Source organism: Aquila chrysaetos, chromosome 1 (assembly GCF_900496995.4).
Source record: "Aquila chrysaetos chrysaetos chromosome 1, bAquChr1.4, whole genome shotgun sequence".
NCBI lineage: Eukaryota > Metazoa > Chordata > Aves > Accipitriformes > Accipitridae > Aquila > Aquila chrysaetos.
Genome location: NC_044004.1, coordinates 40,415,575 through 40,436,469, shown reverse-complemented (window position 1 = coordinate 40,436,469; position 20,895 = coordinate 40,415,575). Strand labels below are relative to the sequence as shown.

General features: G+C 36.1%; 1 protein-coding gene across 1 annotated transcript in view; it reads right to left on the bottom strand.

Moving 5' to 3' along the window:
* Positions 1 to 8,406, bottom strand: part of GPM6A (glycoprotein M6A) — a 128,296-nt gene extending 119,890 nt beyond the window's left edge. Inside the window, exon 1 of the mRNA XM_030023424.1 lies at positions 7,841 to 8,406. Coding sequence (XP_029879284.1) covers positions 7,841 to 7,877 — 37 coding nt within the window. The 5' untranslated portion in view covers positions 7,878 to 8,406. The remainder of the gene's footprint in view (positions 1 to 7,840) is intronic.
* Between the last annotated feature and the right edge of the window lie 12,489 nt (positions 8,407 to 20,895).

The following is a 20,895-nucleotide window of genomic DNA, read 5'->3' as shown; positions in this document are numbered from 1 at the left end:
TTTTATTTACACTTTGGCAGTAGCACCTTCCTGCAAAGCTCATGGGCCAGAAGTGCAGCAAATCCACCTTTTGCTGAAGTCTAGTTTTATAGCAGAACTGCAGCAAATGCACTGCTCCCGTCACATTAAAAAGACAGATTTTTGTGAAAATTGATACTAAATGTATTGTGATATTTATTTGCTGTACAGTTGTACTGTTATCACTACTGGAAAAAAAAATATGAAACTTTCACTACGTGAACCAAATAAAAATTTTTCAGATACTGTCCAAGTGCAAATATCAGGGGTATTATAAATGTAAAGAGAAGAGTAATCCTTGCACTTAGTAGTAGTTGGTGATATTTTAGCAACTGTTATTTGGAACAATGCTGTCCCAGATGGCTGCAGTGTAAATTTTGGGAGGACTACTGAAGTCCTACATGATGACTAGTAAGAAGGAGATTAAAATATTAGAGGGGGAAAATTCAGCCTTCTTGAGACTAGTGTATTGTAGTATGAGAGTTGGCATGGACAAGCTAACAGAATACTTGTCCTGGTTTCAGCTGGGACAGAGTTAATTGTCTTCCTAGCAGCTGGTACAGTGCTATGTTTTTGAGTTAGGTATGAGAAGAATGCTGATAACACACTGATGTTTTCAGTTGTTGCTGAGTAGTCTTTAGACTAATGTCAAGGGTTTTTCAGCTTCTGATGCCCAGGCAGCAAGAAAGCTGGAGGGGCACAAGAAGTTGGCACAGGACACAGCCAGGGCAGCTGACCCAAAGTGGCCAAAGGGGTATTCCATACCATGTGACGTCACATCTAGTATATAAACTGGGGGGAGTGGCAGCGGGAGGATCGCCGCTCAGGGACTAACTGGGCATCAATTGGCAGGTGGTGAGCAATGGCATTGTGCATCACTTGTATATTCCAATCCTTTCATTACTGTTGTCATTTTATTAGTGTTATCATTATCATTATTAGCTGCTTCTTTTCTGTTCTATTAAACTGTTCTTATTTCAACCCACGAGTTTTACTTCTTTTCCCAATTTTCTCCCCCATCCCACTGGGTGGGGGTGGGGGGAAGTCAGTGAGCAGCTGCGTGGTGCCTAGTTGCTGGCTGGGGTTAAACCACGACAATACTTAAGCTATTTTTTGTGTCAGTGGCCTTCCTTCATAAGGGCCTAGAGCGTACGTGTACAAAAATTCACAGTTCTGATAGTTAATCCCTATTTGGTGTTTATCTTTGACCCTCACAATTTTGATGCTCTGAGTTTGATCTCTCTGCAGCTGACGAAGTGACAAGACTTATTTCTCATTCCTTACATGCTGGAAGTGAAGCCTCTCTAATTCCCTGCCCCCCGAAGCAAAAGATTTGTGACAACACATCAGTGTGGGACTTGCTGGCCTGTCTCAGAAATCAGTCATCTGATAAGATATCAGCAGGAATTATGCATTTCTGTTGCATGAATTGGCTGAAAATTCTTCTGAAATAGACTTGTCAAGTGGACTATTAACTGACAAAATATTTGATATAAGATCAATATTCACCTTTGCCTTTTTTACATTCTGATTTTCAATGGCCATCAGGTGCTTATGTGCTTTATGGTTTTTATAAAATCATACACAGTGTCTACAATCTGAAGCAGAACAGCCCAAAAATGTGTATTTTTTTTTCTTATTTTCTATTTAATCCTCCATATAAAACTATTAGGAGGAAAGAGCATATTCTCACCTGTTTATATAGGGAGAAATAACAGTTCAAAATTATTGTATCAAGAAAGCAAACATTGTCATTATGTGAGGCCAGAGGCATTGCATCCATTCTTCCATCTTGAATTTTAGTGCAGTGGCAGGCAATTCAAACAGGTTAAAAATCGCATTGCTAAAATTGTTTAAGGTGCTTATCAGAAATGAATGCATAGTCACAATATAAAATAAATAATTTTTAGATATTAGATATATCAGTCCCTCAATCTTTCTCTATAAGGAGCTGAAGCACTAAGCTGAATCAAATTTATTTTTTCTATATCTGCAGTATTGTTTTGTCATTACTAAATGCTTACTTTTTCAGAGTAATTAGAAACCCAAAATACCCCTTTTCCCCTAAAGAGAGCCTTTACTTTCACAGACTGTAGAAAAAGCTTTTTATAAATTTATATTGCTATTTTGATACAGTATTTTTCAAGAATTAGTATAATCAGTTTAAATATATTCAACACTTTTTTCTAAACATTTACATCTCTTATTTATGAAATACCTTATTTCTAAAATAGCTTATTTATGAAATTGACATACAAGTGTCAAAATTACCATGAAGACTTAAATTCTCACACATTGAATTGAGGATTCCATCTGCCTTAGGGCAGTTGGAATACTTTTTGCCCTGGAAGAATATATATATATGAGTATAATTAGGTCCTATTAATGCTGGATTTTCATGCCTATGACTAGTATGATGTTAAGCCTGTAAGAAATACAAAGTTTTCTACTATTAACAGAGACATGTTAAAGATTAAGTAAGCAAGCAAGACTAAATTTGTTTACATCATTATCTGTGAATAAAAGCCTAATGTATTGGATAATAACATATATTCAAATTACAGCTCTGGAACTCCCTGCTCCTAATGTAAGAATATTAAGTAAGGTAGTCTGTAGTTACTACATAAAGGAGAATAACTCTTACAATATTAGAACAATTAACTTCAAATTCATATTGAATGTTATTGCATTTTTCTTTAATAAACCTTATTGATTAACTACTAAGGAGTATTAAGCAGGAAATATAGTGAGATACTTTACCAGATGCTAAAATTTACTTCCATATTTAACATTGATTAAGAAGGAAAATTATTTACTCCGTTCATGACTTTGTGATTGTCAAGTGAGTGAGTATTTTATCTGACACTCTCACTATACACACACACACACGCACACTTTTAAGAACAGGCAACAAGAAATGTGATGAAAGTTAAGACCGTTCTACTCTAAAGGAACTTGTAAAAATCCAATCTGAACACAAGCTTGAGCACTAAGATTATATTCCCAAAGGAAATAGAGATGACCTCTGCCCACCTTGTTTTCTTTAAGAATCAAGCATTGCAAATCCACGTTTTGTATGAAAAAATCAGCCAGCAAATGTCTGCTACTTCCTACTTATAAGGCCAAATTTTAAAACTGTTTCCAAATTACTCACAAAACTGATTGTACTTCAGGGGTCCTATAAGACTAGATGGAGTACTAACAACACTGTTAGATCTAACTGAAGATACAAGTGTGGCTCACACTTACTGTGGCATTTACATTAAAGAACAGAAAATAACTCCTCAGCTTTATTTACAAGTATAGTCACCCAACAAGATCAAAGTACAAAATATTGAGATTTGCTCACTTTTATTTTAACCAGCCTTCTAAGAATAGTCAAATAAGAAACCGGACAACTGTTCTCTTTTAGAGCTAAATAAAAAAATTTAGAAGACTAACTTGCAAAGGATGCCAGCAGTGTTTTGACTATTTGGCTGTTGGTTTATTTCTTAATATGAAATAAAAATCATCACTTTCATCTAGTCTATAGTATCCTACTAACTCAGAGTCTGCCATTTTCCAAAAAGCACTGAAGTAAGAGGAAGCAATTCAGCCTCTCATGGCTGAAGAAGCAGAGGCTGTGTGTACATATTACTGATAGCATCCTAGACTCCTTATGACTTTCTTCTAAAACTCTGCTTAAAGCTCTCCTTTACTGCATGCTGTGGAACAAACAAAAAAGCTTTGATAATAGGTTGCAGATCCACTTAAATCACTAATGCAGACCAAATACTAACTCATTATTTATTTTCCTGTATTCAACCATTTCTTGTCACGATAATATTATAGATTTTTTTTTTTTGCTATCCTACCAGCGTAACCTTATGTATGTTTGTTAGGTATACCAGAGCCAAGAGAGCTTAAGTAAAATTAGCTCTTCCTCATGTTTGCTGTTGTACAAACACAGATGCTCCATCCATTTCCAAGAGTTTATTTTATAAAGGAATTCAAACTACAAAATGAAGTTGTGGATGAACCGTAAAAAGGGCACATTTATCTTCAATTTAGTGCAAGTGGTATGTCTTGCTGTGCTACAGAATATTTCTTTTTTGTGAAATCGATATCTGATGCAAATAATCCTAAACTCCACTGTACCAAGTCCCACACAATGCAAAAAATTACAGCGTCTGCCCTCTGAAAAGTTTTCTATTGGGACGAATGGGGTTGGGAACATCATTGCAATCTTAATGCTTTCACAGAGGGAAAACCTGTTCTGCAGGAACTGGACCAATATCTTTTTCCACATAGCAAAGCTAACAGTTTGACGTCATTGTCTTTCATACACTGGCAGTTGAGACCTACCACTGACACATGCAAATTTATGCATGAGGTTTTCAAAATTAGCATGCATCTCTAAAGACATCAGTGAAACTTATGCTTCTAAGTGGAGCTGATCATTTTTGAAAAATAAACCAGTCAAATAAATTACAGGCTTTAGTTATCGTGGGTTTTCCAGACAGCAAATTTGCAATCAAAGCTCTTAGTATGTTACAGTTCTAGGCATGTAGCATAATGTCAGTATTATGGAAATTGTGAACAAGTCAATATTTCTGAGATGTTATGACTTTTTACTTTGTTAGAATGTATTTTAGTGTTCACATGTAGCTTAGATTTCAGCCAGACTTTTTACACACTTTCAGTTCTTGGACAGCTACAGACAGCTGTGTAGCAAAAACCATTGAAACGTCCTCCCCAAACTGGACTGGCTTGCAACTTAGGAAATGTGCTATGAAGGAAAAAAAAGGGGACACGGGACAGGGGGATGACCAAGTCTTCTAATACTTTAAAACAGAAAATGAATTAATACAAATTATTCTTGGTTTCAATTTTTACAGCTTTACATATGAAAACTGCTGGACAACAGCATTATCTCAATTGACCATATTAAGGATACTGATGCCAAGAAGAAACCACACTTTTCAAAGCCAATAGAAAGAAAATGGGGGGGGGGGGGGGGGGGGCTAGAACGTGTCCTTTGAACTGTATAGTCTCTAGTAATTCATTATTTTCAGAAAACAGATGTAATATATTTCCCTGCTGACAATTTTCCAAGATAGAGCCACAAACAAATCATAAGTGTTAAACACTAGACTGTACAGAGATTGTGTAAGGCAGAAGGTCATTATTTGGAACCACTATGGTAAGAATTATGTTTGCAGCTATCAATATCCTATTGCATAAAATTCTCTAAAATAACAGGACTTCCAAATCTGCAAGCCTTTTATTAGAGCTACCTTTATTGCATTTATGAAATGCATCAATATGAAACTATTCGCTTCCATCATGGCTGCTAGCAAGACGTAATGCTGTTCAGTGGGAGGTTCAAAGCATCTGCTGTGAAGAGCACAGGAGTTGATAAGCAGTGACAATTTATACTCCCATTGATTTTGTAGAAAGCAGAGGAGAAAGAAAGAAAGAAACAGTTCCACTCAACATGGTAGGAGGACAAAAATTAGAATATATGAATTACAATTAAAGTTGCTGGAACACTACAGTTAGGAAACTAGTCCAGATGACCTGGAACTATACTATGGATATCAATTAAACACATAATAGATAGATCATGCTAAATGAAAGCAAAAAACCCAGGAACTATGAAAGAGAAGTATCAAGTCATACTAATAACAGTCAATATTTTTCAAGTGCAAAGTGAAAGCTTAAAGAGATCCATGCTTTCATAGTCATCCCTATACTTCCCTATAATTCCAATATCTGCATTCAAGCACCCCCAAAAATTCAAAAATGAAAATATTTTTTCATTTTCCCCCTGCATTGCAAATTTTCTTCAAACCCTAAATACATTTTAAAAGTTGCCATAATCCAAAGTGGGAACACGACAGGTTGACATGACAGGTTCGCAGGTATGGTCACATCAACTAAGCAGCATCCCCTTCCACACAAATAAGAAAAAATACATATTATTTGTGAGCTCATAACATTCTCCTGTCACTGTCTGTGATGACAGCTGCGTACCACTAAAGGGGAGAAAGGCTGAACACATGGCATTGTAAATGGGGGGTGGGGGGTAAGTAGTGTTAGCTGTTGTAATCACACTATTAATAACACTATTTTGAGTGGCTATTGGTCATCCAACTGCTTATCATATGAACAATGAGGACACAATTTATCAATAACAACATATTCTTTTAATATACAAAATTATTCACTTTTTTCTCTGATTTTTTTCTCTCTAATAAGAATTTAGGGATTTTGAATTTCACACTGTTTCTTCAAGCAATATCATTCAGTAACAGTGAAGTATTTTGATTCAGTGGTCAAACAGTCCAATTCACTTGTTTTTGAAAGGAAAAAAATGCATTTTAGAATTTAAAAAAGCATGTCTGCAATTTCAAAATGTAAAGCACACTTATTGTATGGTTCAAATTATTTAAAGTATTGATTTTACCTTCAGGGAAAAGAAAAACAAAACAAAAAACCCCCTGAACTGTCTTGTACTTTCCCATTATTTCTGCCATTTGCAAATAATAAAATTCAGCTGAAGAAACTGCTGAAATCACCAACCAGACACTAATCTATTGATCTATAAACATAAGTATGTATACATACAGAGGGGGCACATATATCGTCCTTTAGTCTTCTCATGACTAGCTACTGTGCATCTAGATCAAGTCAAGACCATAAACAATTCAAAGCTGCATTCTGTCTAAATGGGTCACTTATAATGAGAAAGCATGACATTTACATGTAGAAAGCAGATTGATCAGGGAGCGGAAAAACAGAGTATGGCATCAGCACTGAAAAATATGCCTTTACAGGCAATTTATATTAAATGATTCGGCGAGTTCCTAAATCCTCCTCAAAAATGGAAGTGAATTCAAAATAAATGCAAAATGAAAAGTATACATGACTTAACATGGCAAATGTTCACTAGCATCACCCTTTGTGCTTGCAGTAAACTAAAATGAATAAACCTTGGTTCCTTTCACTACTGTCATGTTGCTTGTACAGAATAACACATAAGTGAAAAGACTAAAACCACTGTATTTCTCAGACATCCACAAATTAATAAACAGTCTTCGATAATTTTAAATTGCACCTTTAAGTGCTAACACATCCCATAACGTTCAGTTATTTTCAACTTGACCGGAAACAGTGGAACAGAAATGCTCTGAACATGCTGTGTACATCTTGCTAAAGCAATTTCAGCTGCAACGTGCAAAATGAATTTCAGCAAAATGCAAATCTGTACAATGCAAATATTAGAACTATAGAAAGGCTGCTTCAACACATCGCAAAATAAAAGTGGAAAAAAGACAGAGGGAAATTTCAATACTGCCTAAATATATACAAAATATAGCCCATGTCTTTGTTCAGTCTGGACCCTTATTCAAGGTGTAAATACTGGTTACATTGTTAGATATCCAACTGCAACGGGCTCCAAATATTGTGTGAGTAGCTCTCTCATAGTTCACACTAGACTCCCTTGACCCAGCTAGACAAGCGTGAAAACATGAAATAAATGAAGGTTAACAAAGACTGGTCTGGGAAGCAGGCTGCATTAAATGCTTGCAATTTTATTAGTATAGATGCAAAATTTGCTATTTAGATTCTTTTAATACTAGATACCAAATGACAGTCACTATATTAATGCTAGGTGCTATTGCAGAGAGACAAATTAAGTAAATGGTATAAAAAAAACCCATCTTTCCCCATCTGCCACATAAGGATATTCACTAACCTTACAGCATGCTGCTAAAGCAAATAAGGAACTGCAAAATAATTATCTCCTTGCAAAGAGAAAGCAATTTTATCACAATACCTTTCTGTGTTTGTCCCTCTTCCATATTCTCTTCCATGGCTACCTTTCTTCACTAGAAACAGCTACAGAGAATTAATCAAAAGCTTCAGTCAGATGTAGGAAAAAGTGTGGATTTTTTTTTCCCTGGGAAGCTCCAACAGCAGAGGCTTAGGCAAGTCCTCAGAGCTTAGCTAAGGCTCCCTCACTCTCCTTGTTTGCTTGGAGACAGGCTGTCAAGTGTAATTTCATTCAAATTACTCTTCCGTGAAGATTATCAATTTTTCTTCTCAAAGCTGCCCATTGTGTACCACTGTAAGCAGGTATTCAAATGAACAGCCTGTGAATTTTGGGGGGAAATTTGGTCTGAGCCTTTATGGCAATGACACCGATTCATAAGCCTCACTTTGCATATAAAATGGAGAAAAGAAATTGAGGTTTGTATTGAAATCTGTGTTTTAAATTGGAAACAGGCTGTACTGAAAACAGATGGAGGGGTGTCCTCCTAACGGAAAGCAGACCACCAACCCATAATTCCCCCTATTTGCTACTGAAGTGGGAAAGCCCAGATGCCTGTGGGTTCTTTATGCTGTATTACTTGTCTGTCTTTTTCTCTCTCTCTCTCTCTCTCTCCCCCCAACACCCCCCGCCCCGCTCTCCCCCTCCTCCTGTATCAGCACATTTAAGAATATGACTCTTCATTTCCCTCCTCCTCATATATCTGTATCATCTGGATCTAACAGCAAATATACACTATTACCCTTATAATATTCTAGAAAACATCTTTATAACAGTACCATTTTGTATGCAACTGTGTGTTTATACACACATACAAGCACAATTTAATACACGACATTAATTGCTGAAAAATATATGCACCCTACACATTATCTGTCAGTGTCACAGTAAACAGGAATTTAGGGGCAGTTTGGACATTTAAAACAGTATTTGCATCAATTCTTTTTCTGATTGCTAATATCCAAAATTAGCTGTACACTTCAAAGCCTTATTTAAAAACCTGGACCTTCTTAAAATGGTGAAACACCACATATGGGTATGTATGTGAGGAAGCACATACAAACACACATACTGTTATGAATTTATTCAGGAAAAGAATAGGTTAAATACACTGTGAGGGCACCTACTCATTTGGGGAGCTCTGCAGTCTGATTTGGAATGCAAATTGGACGCTGCAGTCTAGCAATAAATTAGCATTTTTGTACCTTATTCTACAGAGTAATGTAACATCATTTTAAGATGTTACATTATTTTCATTATTTCAACAAAAGTGCAATTAGAACACTAGTCCAATTTTTCTTTACAGTTTTCACTTCTCATTCTTCTGGGAAAAAAATGACTAAAGCTTACCCCAAAATAAAAAAATTTTATTTTTTTACTAACTACAGCTGAAAATCCATAATTATATATAAATGATAAATAGCTCATCCATTTACTTTATGCTATCTAAACAGATTGACCTAGTGCTGCCTTCTAAGTCACACACACACGAAAAAAAAAAAAAAGGCAAAGTTGGTTTTTTTGGTTGGGTGGGTTTTGGTGGGTTTTTAGGTGCGTTTCTTTATATTGTTTGTATATAAATCTTTTCAAATCTGGTTCATACCAGAATAATTTTTATATATGAAGTTAAATTTATATATATGATTAAATAACTGAATGCATGTTTATTGAGTTACCCAATGCATTTCCTACCCCTTTTTTCCTTTGTAACTCACCTTTAATTCACCTAGGTCTCTGTTTTCTGGAATAATGAAGAACAATGATCAGATGTTTTAGTTCTCGGATCTAATTGATCATTTCAAAATCAACACACTGAGACTGCCTATACACATGGAAGTGCTGTGACATCATAGCATCTAAGCGTCTTCCATCTTTCTAGGAATTATTCCTTCAGTCAGATGCGTATTTCCTTTAAACAGAAGATCTCCTAAGTCTCCCCTGCTATACTTTCTTTTCAAAGTATTTCTTACATAAGCATTAATAAATCTTCTTATTTAAAAAGGTGTCTGGTGAATATTTTACTTGCTTCTAAGCTTTGTTTCTTGATTGCACCAGATATTTAAGATGACCTACCTCTTTAACCTTTGTTTCCAACAAAGGAATCTATAGCTTGCTTATGAAACCAAATGACCTTGTTCCTTGAAACAATCATACAAACTTTGTGTCAAATATAAAAAGCATAAAAAAAAAAAAAAAGGCTGGAAAGAGATAAGTGGGAGAGGATACAATAAAGATTGTACAATCATGAGTGACAAGAAAAGGTGAATAAGAAACAACTTGTTCAATAAAGGGAGATGGCTGCGAAAAAAGTAGGCTCAGAAGGAAACAAAGGCACAGTACACAATGTGTAGTTAAGCTGTGGAACTTGTGGTCTTGTAGAGGGGAAAACCAAAAAAAGAGCAAGGAGAATCTGAATCACAAAGATTCATGGACATGAAGATGCATCTTTGGATCAGGAGATCCCTGAGCTGCAAATTATTGGAGAGTAGAGGAATATTTTGTGGAAAAGTTTTATCTTTCTCTTATACTACTTCCAAGACAGTCTGCCTTTGGACTCAAATATATGAGATGCTGGGCTGAGTGAATCCTTGATCTAGTCCCCAGTATGGTCATTTTCACATCAGGTTCACACACACCTTAATTTTAATGATAGGATATTTAACTTTCTAAAAAGCCTATACTCATACATCAGAGGTTAAGATGAAATCACAGTAATTGGTGAAGCAAAGTATAGCATTGCCAAACAAGGGCTTTGAGCTTTCCCCCCACCTCTTGGCAATAATCTATTTTTCTGCATAGATATTACTGTTATCAAGGTACTAACAGCTCCTTCTGTTAAACATCAATTCCTCCAAACTACACAAATGTCGAAGCTCCTTCTTAAGAGGACTCTGATTAGTTTCAGGTGCTATTAACTGGCCATCCATTCACATTTTGTGTGTGAGTGTGTGTGAGAGAGAGAATGTGAAAGGGATTTTGTCAGCTTCCTTCATATTTAGCTGCATTTTATTAATATATTAATGTTGAAACAGAAATCTGCCTCCTAGATGTTTCTTTAAAAACTGTTCCAAGGACCTTTTAAGATTAAATTATGAATAGGTGTTAATCCTAAAATCAAATAACAGAAAAGCTCTGCCAGTATTAAGTGTCTGCAAGAGTAACAAACAAAACCAGAAAATGCCAGCTTTATGTGATTATCTAAGCAGCAACCACAGAGGCTTGCTTTCTTCATCATACTGTGAAACATGTTTACCCTCAGTGATATGCAAGCTACATTAAAGCCATACCCAGAAACTACCCAAGCTGCTAACGTACTCTTTCTGGCCACACTTCTGGCACAGAAGGAAACTATTTTAGTAGGAACTACATACAACTGTCTAAAATTGTGAGATGAGATTATTGGTGCAAGTGATCACTGGACAACCATGCCAGTTGTAAATGGCAAGGCAAGACAGAACATCCAACTGTATAATGAGACTAAATAAACAGTTAATCAAGAGAATAATTGGAAGCTGATGACATTAACAAATCCCCTGGTATCCATTATGATATTATGAAATGTAGTTGAGCACTTACAGCTTTAAACAGCATGACAAGACGCCTGACTTTTACTCCCAGTTTTGTATGGCCTTCAAATCAGTTCACCACTCCATCCTTCAATCCTATTGATTTTCAACTACATAATAATGATAATGTTGTGGTGCAATGATGTCTTGATCAACACATGAAAACATAATTTAAAAGCACAATGCTATTTATGTTGCTAATACTACTACCTCAATAACTGAGCAAGAAAAATCAAAAGCCAGCTCAAACTACTTCAGCTATGTTGCAACGCTTTGCCTATGACTTGCATGAACAAGTTGTGATGGGTCTGGGGAGTGAAGCAATACCCGATCTTCGCATTTCAGGGGAATTCACTCTGGACTAATGCCAGTCAGGTCCCATGGACTGACTGCCCTTTAGGGGTTGGGGTGGTGTAAGGTGCACTCCTGGAAAGCATGTTCTGGTTTCATTATATGAAAAACAATTCATGTTCTTAGAGAATATTCCATGATACAAACCGAAATACAGCAGGTGGGGAAAACTGGGACATTCACTTTAAAAGCTCACTCCTGAACTCACCAAAACACTAACATAGATGCACATGTAATAATTATTTTATGAAAATTAGGCAGCCGATCATGGAAATCTGTGAAAGCCTCACAGAAAAGTTAAAATTGGGTGATTGAATTTGATATTTTAGAGTCCTCCACAATTAATATTTATATTTTATATTCAAAACCAAAATATAACTATAAAATTATGGTACAAGGTATTTCATCTGTGGAATATCGCAACAGAGTAAGGTTATAGGAAGCGTTAAGAAGCTTTAAGACTTCCAAAATGTATCTAATTGCCTGTTCTGAGATGTGAAGCTGTAAATAAGAAATATACAATATACTTATCAAAATAAACAAACACCACATGGTCCATCCCAGAGTTTAACTCATGCCAGACACTCACACGACTGTCCAGTGAAAGGAGAGATGCTTAATGACATGAAAAATTATCAGAATTAGTGGGGAAATGGAATGTTAAGAGAGAAAGGAAGGAAGCAAGGAAGGAAGGAAGGAAGCAGAAGGTAAAATGTAACATTGGTAGAATATTGTTGCTCATCCCAATGATGGGATTGTGTATAGTTCTACTAATTCCCTAAAATTATTTTTCTGAGGAAATTACATTCTTCTAGAGTGTCCTGGTTTCAGCTGGGATAGAGTTAATTGTCTTCCTAGTAGCTGGTACAGTGCTATGTTTTGAGTTCAGTATGTGAAGAATGTTGATAACACTGATGTTTTCAGTTGTTGCTAAGTAGTGTTTAGACTAATGTCAAGGATTTTTCAGCTTCTCATGCCCAGCCAGCGAGAAAACTGGAGGGGCACAAGAAGTTGGGAGGGGACACAGCTACAGGGCACCTGACCCAAACTGGCCAACAGGGTATTCCATACCATGTGATGTCCCATTTAGTTTAGGAACTGGGAAGTGGGGGCAGGGAATCGCTGCTCGGGGACTAGCTGGGTGTCGATCGGCGTGTGGTGAGCAATTGCACTGCGCATCATTTGTACATTCCAATCCTTTCATTATTGCTGCTGTCATTTTATTAGTGTTATCATTATCATTATTAGTTTCTTCTTTTCTGTTCTATTAAACCGTTCTTATCTCAACCCATGGGTTTTGCTGCTTTTTCCCAATTTTCTCCCCCATCCCACTGGGTGGCGGGGAGTGAGTGAGCGGCTGCGTGGTGTTTAGTTGCTGGCTGGGGTTAAACCATGACATAGAGGAACAAAGTACCAGCTTAAAACAGGTGGTTATCAAAGAAATAGCAGGATGGTCATATAACCTAAAGACATTTCAGAACAGGCCTTCACCTGATACAAGTCTATTACTACTTAAAAGAAATATTTGCATTCTGACTAATAATATCAATCATTGTTTGCTAAACTGAGGAAAAAAGAAGTTATATACTAAAAAAATACTAAAAAAAGAGGTTTCAGAGGTTATTATAATCTTATTTGTGCTCAAGTCTGGATGTTACATTTGACAGAAGTGTAGTGGACATCCTTTCTTTAACGACCTTAATTTATTCTCATTTCTTTCTACATCCTTCTATAACGTAACGCTTCTAGCAAAAGGGATTTTATTGAAGATGAGAGTGTGAAGGAGACCTCCTTGCATATAGCCTCACTATGTTCTATACTAATAACCATGTCGTGGTTTAACCCCAGCCAGTAACTAAGCACCATGCAGCCGCTCGCTCAGTCCCCCCTCCACCCAGTGGGATGGGGGAGAGAATCAGGAAAAGAAGTAAAACCCATGGGTTGAGATATGAACAGTTGAACAGAACAGAAAGGAAGAAACTAATAATGATAATAATAACAATAATAAAATGTCAATACTAATAAAAGGATTGGAATATACAAAACAAGTGATGCACAATGCAATTGCTCACCGCTCACCGACCGATGCAGAGTTAGTCCCTGAGCAGCGACGCCCCCAGGCCAACTGCCCTGGTTTATATACTAGGCATGATGTCTCATGGTATGGAATACCCCTTTGGCCAGTTTGGGTCAGCTGCCCTGGCTGTGTCCCCTCCCAACTTCTTGTGCCCCTCCAGCCTTCTTGCTGGCTGGGCACGAGAAGCTGAAAAATCCTTGACTTAGTCTAAACACTACTCAGCAACAACTGAAAACATCAGTGTGTTATCAACACTCTTCTCATACTGAACCCAAAACATAGCACTGTACCAGCTACTAGGAAGAAAATTAACTATCCCAGCTGAAACCAGGACAACCACTAACATCATTATCATGTTCAGAAAATTATCCTCTTTGCAAAATTCTTACCTGGTTAAAAAAATTTCTTCACTGAGAAAATCTTTCACCACTGCATACGATATCTAGCCTTAAAACACAACAGAGAAGAATTTGTTCCTCTCAGTACTGAAATACATTTTTCATATATGCTGTATCAATCAAGAGGAGAAAGATAATAAAAAACTGATTAATAGGACCTCTGATTCAGAATACCAATCTTAATATACTTCCAGACTATTATCTGTAGCTATTGTAAGTATTATCTATAGCTTAAAACCTTCAGTCTGACTGGATATGTTTCATTATTATTATCAGTAGTTTTACTTTTGAAAATAAGTAAAATTTTCCAGATTAAAAAGAGTTAACACTGCCAATACTATCTCCCTAAAATTCTGAAGAACTTGAATCATTTTGATAACTAAAAATAAGAAAATTACACCTTTTCTAACAGGCCAAGTATGAATTAATACCTTTGGTAACAAAAGTAGTTGGCCATATTCCCAAAGGATACTGTTACTTGTCCAGTAAGCTTTAACTCTGAAAAGATGCTGACAGTGGAGGGAAGAATGGAGGATAGTCAGCTGAACATGAATGCCAGACAGTAAAATTCAGGGAGATCCCCAACATCACATTTATACATCAGGGATTCTAAATTGTATGGCTAGATGCTCCACATGGACAATCTAAGTCTCAGCTCAAGCCTATGAGTATATTTAAAGCCCAATAGTAGCTGGCTGCTCACATCTCCTTTCAAAATCAGACGCCATGACATAAGCACAGCACTGTGATCATCTAACAGAGCTTTTTTCCCCCCAGATAGTGTTGTGGGTAGTGAATGTACTGATAAATACCCATATTGATGTGTATTGGATGTACTGATAAAAAAGAGCATTTCACAGCATAGCATATACACACACAGTTCTAGTTGACCCTGCTTTTTTCAGGAGGCTTGGACTACACTATCTCCAGGGGTCTTCTCCAACCCCAACCACACTGTGATTGTTTTCTAAGATTTCCTACTGGTGTAACTATTACTGAAATATTCCACATAGGTTTTGGTGCCTTCATTGCGGAAAAAAAAAAAAAAAAAAAAAAAAAAAAAATGGCCACAGACATGGTTAAGGAAAACATCCTTTCAATTTAAAAACTCAAAGTGATTAGTCTGGTAAATTTAACAAAAAAGTTAAGGAGCATCTATATTACATCAAAGTATCTACAAGAAAACAGATATAATTGAAACCTGTTCAAGTTAAGTCAATATTGCTGGAATTTGAAACTAGGAAAATTCAGAACAGAAATGATATTCAAATTTTTTTTCAAAACACTAGAGAAATTTGGCAAGATTGGATTCTTGAACACACACACACAAAAATAAATCAAGATCTGGTATTTTCCTAGTTATATTTTAGTTTAATTAGGTCATAGGAATTCTCTGATTAATTCCTGCATTATGCAGGAGTTTGGACTAAATGACCACACTAGTCCCTTCTGGTTTTTTAATCACTTAATTAATTAAAGCTGTAATTATGTTTGCTGAGAGATTTCATATCTTAATGTGCTCCGAGGTTCCCTTGACTTCTGTGGTCTTTGTACACCAAAGCGTTCATTCAAATAGCTTCAAAATTTAGAGCTCTAATATATGTAAGAATTAGTTACAGCCAACACATTTCCTTTTTCTTCCCTTCTCACCAGTCTTTCAGAGTAAGTTGCTGACACACTGTGATTAAAGACGTTATTTGCTCCACATGCAACAACAGTACGTGTATCTCCCTGTGTGCCTCTGTGCCATTAGTGGTATCAGTCTATTAAAGCATTCAAGTTTCTCTTTGGCTCTGTAAAGTCTCTCCCACGTTCAAAGTTTGAGAAATTTCTGAAAGGACCTTTTGATGATTTCAAAAGGTTGTACTCGGTCTAACCCTTTGTCCTGACAAGGACTACGTTTACCTCTAAGTTAGGAGCTGAGAAGGCAGCTGGGCACAGTAGAATATGCAACATACACACAACATACAATTATAGTAACAAGAACAAGTAAACATAACAGTATGGAAAGAACAGGGGGGGAGATAAAAATGCACAGACAAGAATGCACCTTTTTTCAAAATGGTTCTCACTATCAGTCACATCTTGCTTCTACTTATCAGAGAGAAAGAAGAGTTTGACCATTCCCCTTGGGAAAGAGCAGCTTCCATTGGAGATGCTGCTTCACAGGGAAAGAAAGCATCACATTTTTACAAGTGAACTCATGCTCCCTCACTTCCATCACAGTTCAGCATGTGCAAGTGTAAGCGACAAAATTCAAGGCAGCATTAAAACACAATTATCCTTTAAATCTTACCTCAAGATTCACTATTTCTTACCCACACCCTGCCTACAAGATTTAAATGGAGGAGTTGATTTACACTTAGTGATGGGGCATCTCTATAAACTCATCCATTTCTTCTGCTTTCCACCTCAGATTTGACAGTTTCTCCACATGAATCACTACACAGAAGAAACAGCCAAGTTACTGCACATGTACAGCACACAAACCACAGAACAGCAAGCTACCAAATAGACTACCTGCAATACCCAAGACAGTTAATTTAAGTTCTCTCCATTATTCTACAAGTTGTAGTTTAGACATTGTTTTTGTTCACACATTATTTGACAGAGAATAAATCTTTGCAGTTAAGACTTTCAGATATCACAAGACATAAGAATAATAATCAGGAATTACTGATGCTTGGCTTTCCGCACCATGGAGTGAAAAGTCATGTGAAATAAAATGAATGCAAAAAACCCCTGTATGAATGGTATGTGCCAGATTTTAAAACAAAAGTCCATGGGAAAAATTCTAAAGATCTTACATAGAGCTGAAGGTGTTATTTACTCTCAATAGAAACTCAGAAAACACAGACATGAAAAGTGTTCTGACTTTTTAAACTGTTGCTTTTTAGAACTGTAAAATTAATATCTTACTATATATACTTCAAAAAAAGAATACAATAAATTTTGAGACTGCCTAATTTAACGATTTTCTCATGAGAAGAGCAGCGCATTATGGCTTCTTATTAACCGCATGGAAACATTAATGAAAATTATGCATTTAAGACCATCTACACATCATAAAGTGCATGGGATGCACAGGCAGGGTGCTGAGGAGGTCATTTTGCTTCAGAGAATTTTCATGTCAGCTAAGGCAGAATATTATGGAAGATCCAGCTGAGCTTTACGGAATATAAGAAGTTAGAGAAAGAAAAAAAGAATAGAACAAACAAGATGTCCTTGCAATGGCAGTAAATGTTTGGTTGCTAACAAGTTCAGATGTCCCACTGTGGTCTCTTTTCTTCAAGGTCTGGTTAGGGAGCAGCTACAGTACATTCTTTGTGTAGATGCCAGCTACATTTTTGCTACCACTGGCCTTTTCTCCAGCTGCATCCATTTCATCCAAGCTCTGAAGGGAATAAGGAAGGAAAAACAAGCCCAAAAAGGGAGATTAGCAGTACAGTGAAAAAGAGAAATAAACAAAAGGCTGCTGGGTGGGTCCTCCCACTGGCACAGACAGCTCAAGGCTTATGGAGGACTGTGAAGCTGACAACAATCATAGAAGTTTAATGCTTATTTTAAGGTCAATTTTAGTTGCCTGTATTTATTTGTTAAAACTGGAGAGATTACAAATATTCAATTTGTAAAATAATGAAAGTTAAACTGTGCTTATAACAATTTACCAGCAAACTTTTTACTCCTTAGTATAACCCCTAATGAGCAATGCATCACTGTTTCTGATGGCCTACATGTGACAAACCATTGTCATTCTCTTAAAGTAACTGTCATGACAAAAAAAACCAAAAACAAAACTTAACTTTTTTGAAAAAAACAAAACCAAAACAAAAACAGGAAAAAAAAGATTGCACACTTCTGTTAGGAGAGAGAAGTTCTAGAGATGAAGTGCACCTGTATATCTTTATGCATGTGTGCTTTATATAAGTATATATGTGTGTAGATGTATACATATAAAACACACACACACATATACTCCTATGCAATTCTATTCAGTTGCAAAATATTCAACAAATGAGACCCTTCTGCAATATGCATGCCCAGCTACAAAAGGCATGTAAATCATGTCCTAACAGAACATACACAAAGTGCTGCACTGCATCCTTCACCCCACCCCTTTATCATTCCTAGAAGACCAGAGAAAAAAAATTTAAAAGCCATAACTGAAATTGACTGCTCAGTTACAGGCTACAAAAGAACAGTTTATAAATATCTTCCATGAGCACTGGTTTAATGATGCTGGTTCAGCAAACTCCCTGGATCCTGTAATCCCTTTTTTAATCTCTGTTATATACTTAGTGCCTTTGAAAGGCTCAAAGTAGCATACAATATCCTTGTTACACAGCAACATTATAACAGGACAGGTTGGGGGAAAAAAAGATTAACAAAACTTTTTGGGGTGGGTTTTTTGGGTTGGGTTTTTTTGTTTTGGTTTGGTTTTTTTGTTTTGTTTTGTTGGGTTTTTTTTTTTTTTTGAAGTGGCACATTTTGGGTGGTATTGAAGCTAAGATTCCTTTACAAACTCTAATTGCAATCTCTTAATACAACATGATTAGAGGATCTTCCTAATCTGGAAAACTAAATCACATAAATGGATTGCAGTTCAGTTTTCAGATGACCAAAAAAAAAAGTAAAAGAGTAAAAGCTGTTGATGAAAACACAGTAAACCAACCCACATTTCCTGAATTATCACCTTTACTCTAGCATAGGTAAACTGATTTGTGTTTTAGATATCAGACACCTCTAAGCCTTCTTTGCACCTATTAAAATCTAGTGTTTTAACAAGGCAGGAATTGTGCTCTACACTATAGAAATTTCACTAAATAAAAGTATCACAAAATATTTTTTCCACTAATCCTTGGACAAATATAATAATTTTAAAGCCAATACTTACTCTGATGAGAGATTCTAAAGACGTTTACTGGTCTGTCTCTCAAACTATGGTGCAAAGCAAAATTATAATGGAAAATTCTGACTGAACAAAATCAGGATTTTTTTTTTTTATGCTATTATGCTCATGACACTTATCCTACTAGCACAAAAAAAAAAAAAAAAAAAGGATTTTTTGTTTTACCATTAAGAATTCAGATGTGGGTCACAATCTTGACCCCTCTTTCCTTAACTGTGCAATGCATCATAAACAGGATTCTTTATGTCTTTCTGAATTTATCTGCTAATACTGTGGATCATAAGAATGCATATCTACTTCAAAAATTATTTTCTAACCATTTCAAAAATATTTTGTACACTTACCATACAGCATCTAAAAGGAGTAACCTGAGATGTTCAGGTGTAAAATTATCACCTGCATAAATTTTTTAAAGGACAAATTTAATAAAATACTAACTTACTAGTGTGTCTTTTTAAATTACCCTACACTAACAAGATAAATGAAATGAATAAAATAATTATTTAGGATACCTGTAATAATAATAGGGATCAAAATATCGTACCTTTGAGTAGTTTGTTTATTTTTAAAGAGAAAGACCGATTTACACATATCCAAATGTAGTACAGTTTTGCCCTGAATGAAGACATTGACAAACTAAGCACATCAGTATGGAAGGAAAACAATCAGTGAGACACTGTAATGCTAGATTTCAAAATATACAGCAACACACAGAAAAAGCTATGACAAGACAGAGAAAAAGAGGAAGGAATATCAACCATGGTTTTAGTAAAGTTCAAATGTGGAACTGTGTAAAAAATAAGGAAACTTGTTAAAAAGAAATGAACAGGACAGCTAAAAAAATTAAACCCTCGCAGAAGGCATAAAGACTCCTGAAATTCACTATACTGGAAGCACAGCATGCACCTAATATAAAGATCTGGGAAAGAGTGGAAGCTGGCATGGGTAAACATGGGATTTGCTATGACTAGCAGATTTTTTTCCCCATGTTTTTCATCCTTTAAACAGGCTATAGTAACTTATGATTTCAAGTTTGCAAGATCTACACCTTAGGAACCCAGCTGCAGTTGTCATTCACTACATACATATTTCATTATAATATGAACTTTGGAAGGAAGGACGATATATCATATCAGAGCAAAAACAATGGTAATGCAACAGAAAGTGTCTCCCATGAAAGAAGCGACATCCTATAGTTTGCTTCTAAAGTATGATTTCTTTTAACCTTTCCCTCCTTTTCTCAAGCAAATAACACATACCTTCAGAGCAGAGGCTCAAATTATGCACAGTCTGAATCATGCTTTCTCTCTCTCTGAATCAGCACAGAAATGTTTATTTGCTTATTTTTACAGGTGTCACACGCTTACAATGCTTCAGCTCATTTTAACATCTATGTACAGAAAAACTGTTACAGTGAGAAGCATGTCTGAAGACATAATGAGGAATTAGTGATCCTGAGGTATATGCTGACCCAACTAAGCCTCCCTAGCTAGTACCCATATGTTAGCCTAAGTGGCCGCTGAATGACCCCACGGTATGTCCTGTCATGCTAGCTTGCAGGTGCTACAGGAGGATGTACGGATGTTACAGGAGGATGTACAGATGGTCCTGTCTGATGTTCTAGCATGTATGACCTGTCCTTCATGGACATTTCACACTCTTTAGATGACAAATTAATGGTTTTATTGTGAGGAAAAAGACCGTCTTTAACTGATAAATTTAATGGTGAGGAAGAAGACTACAAAAGCATGGCAGGTGGT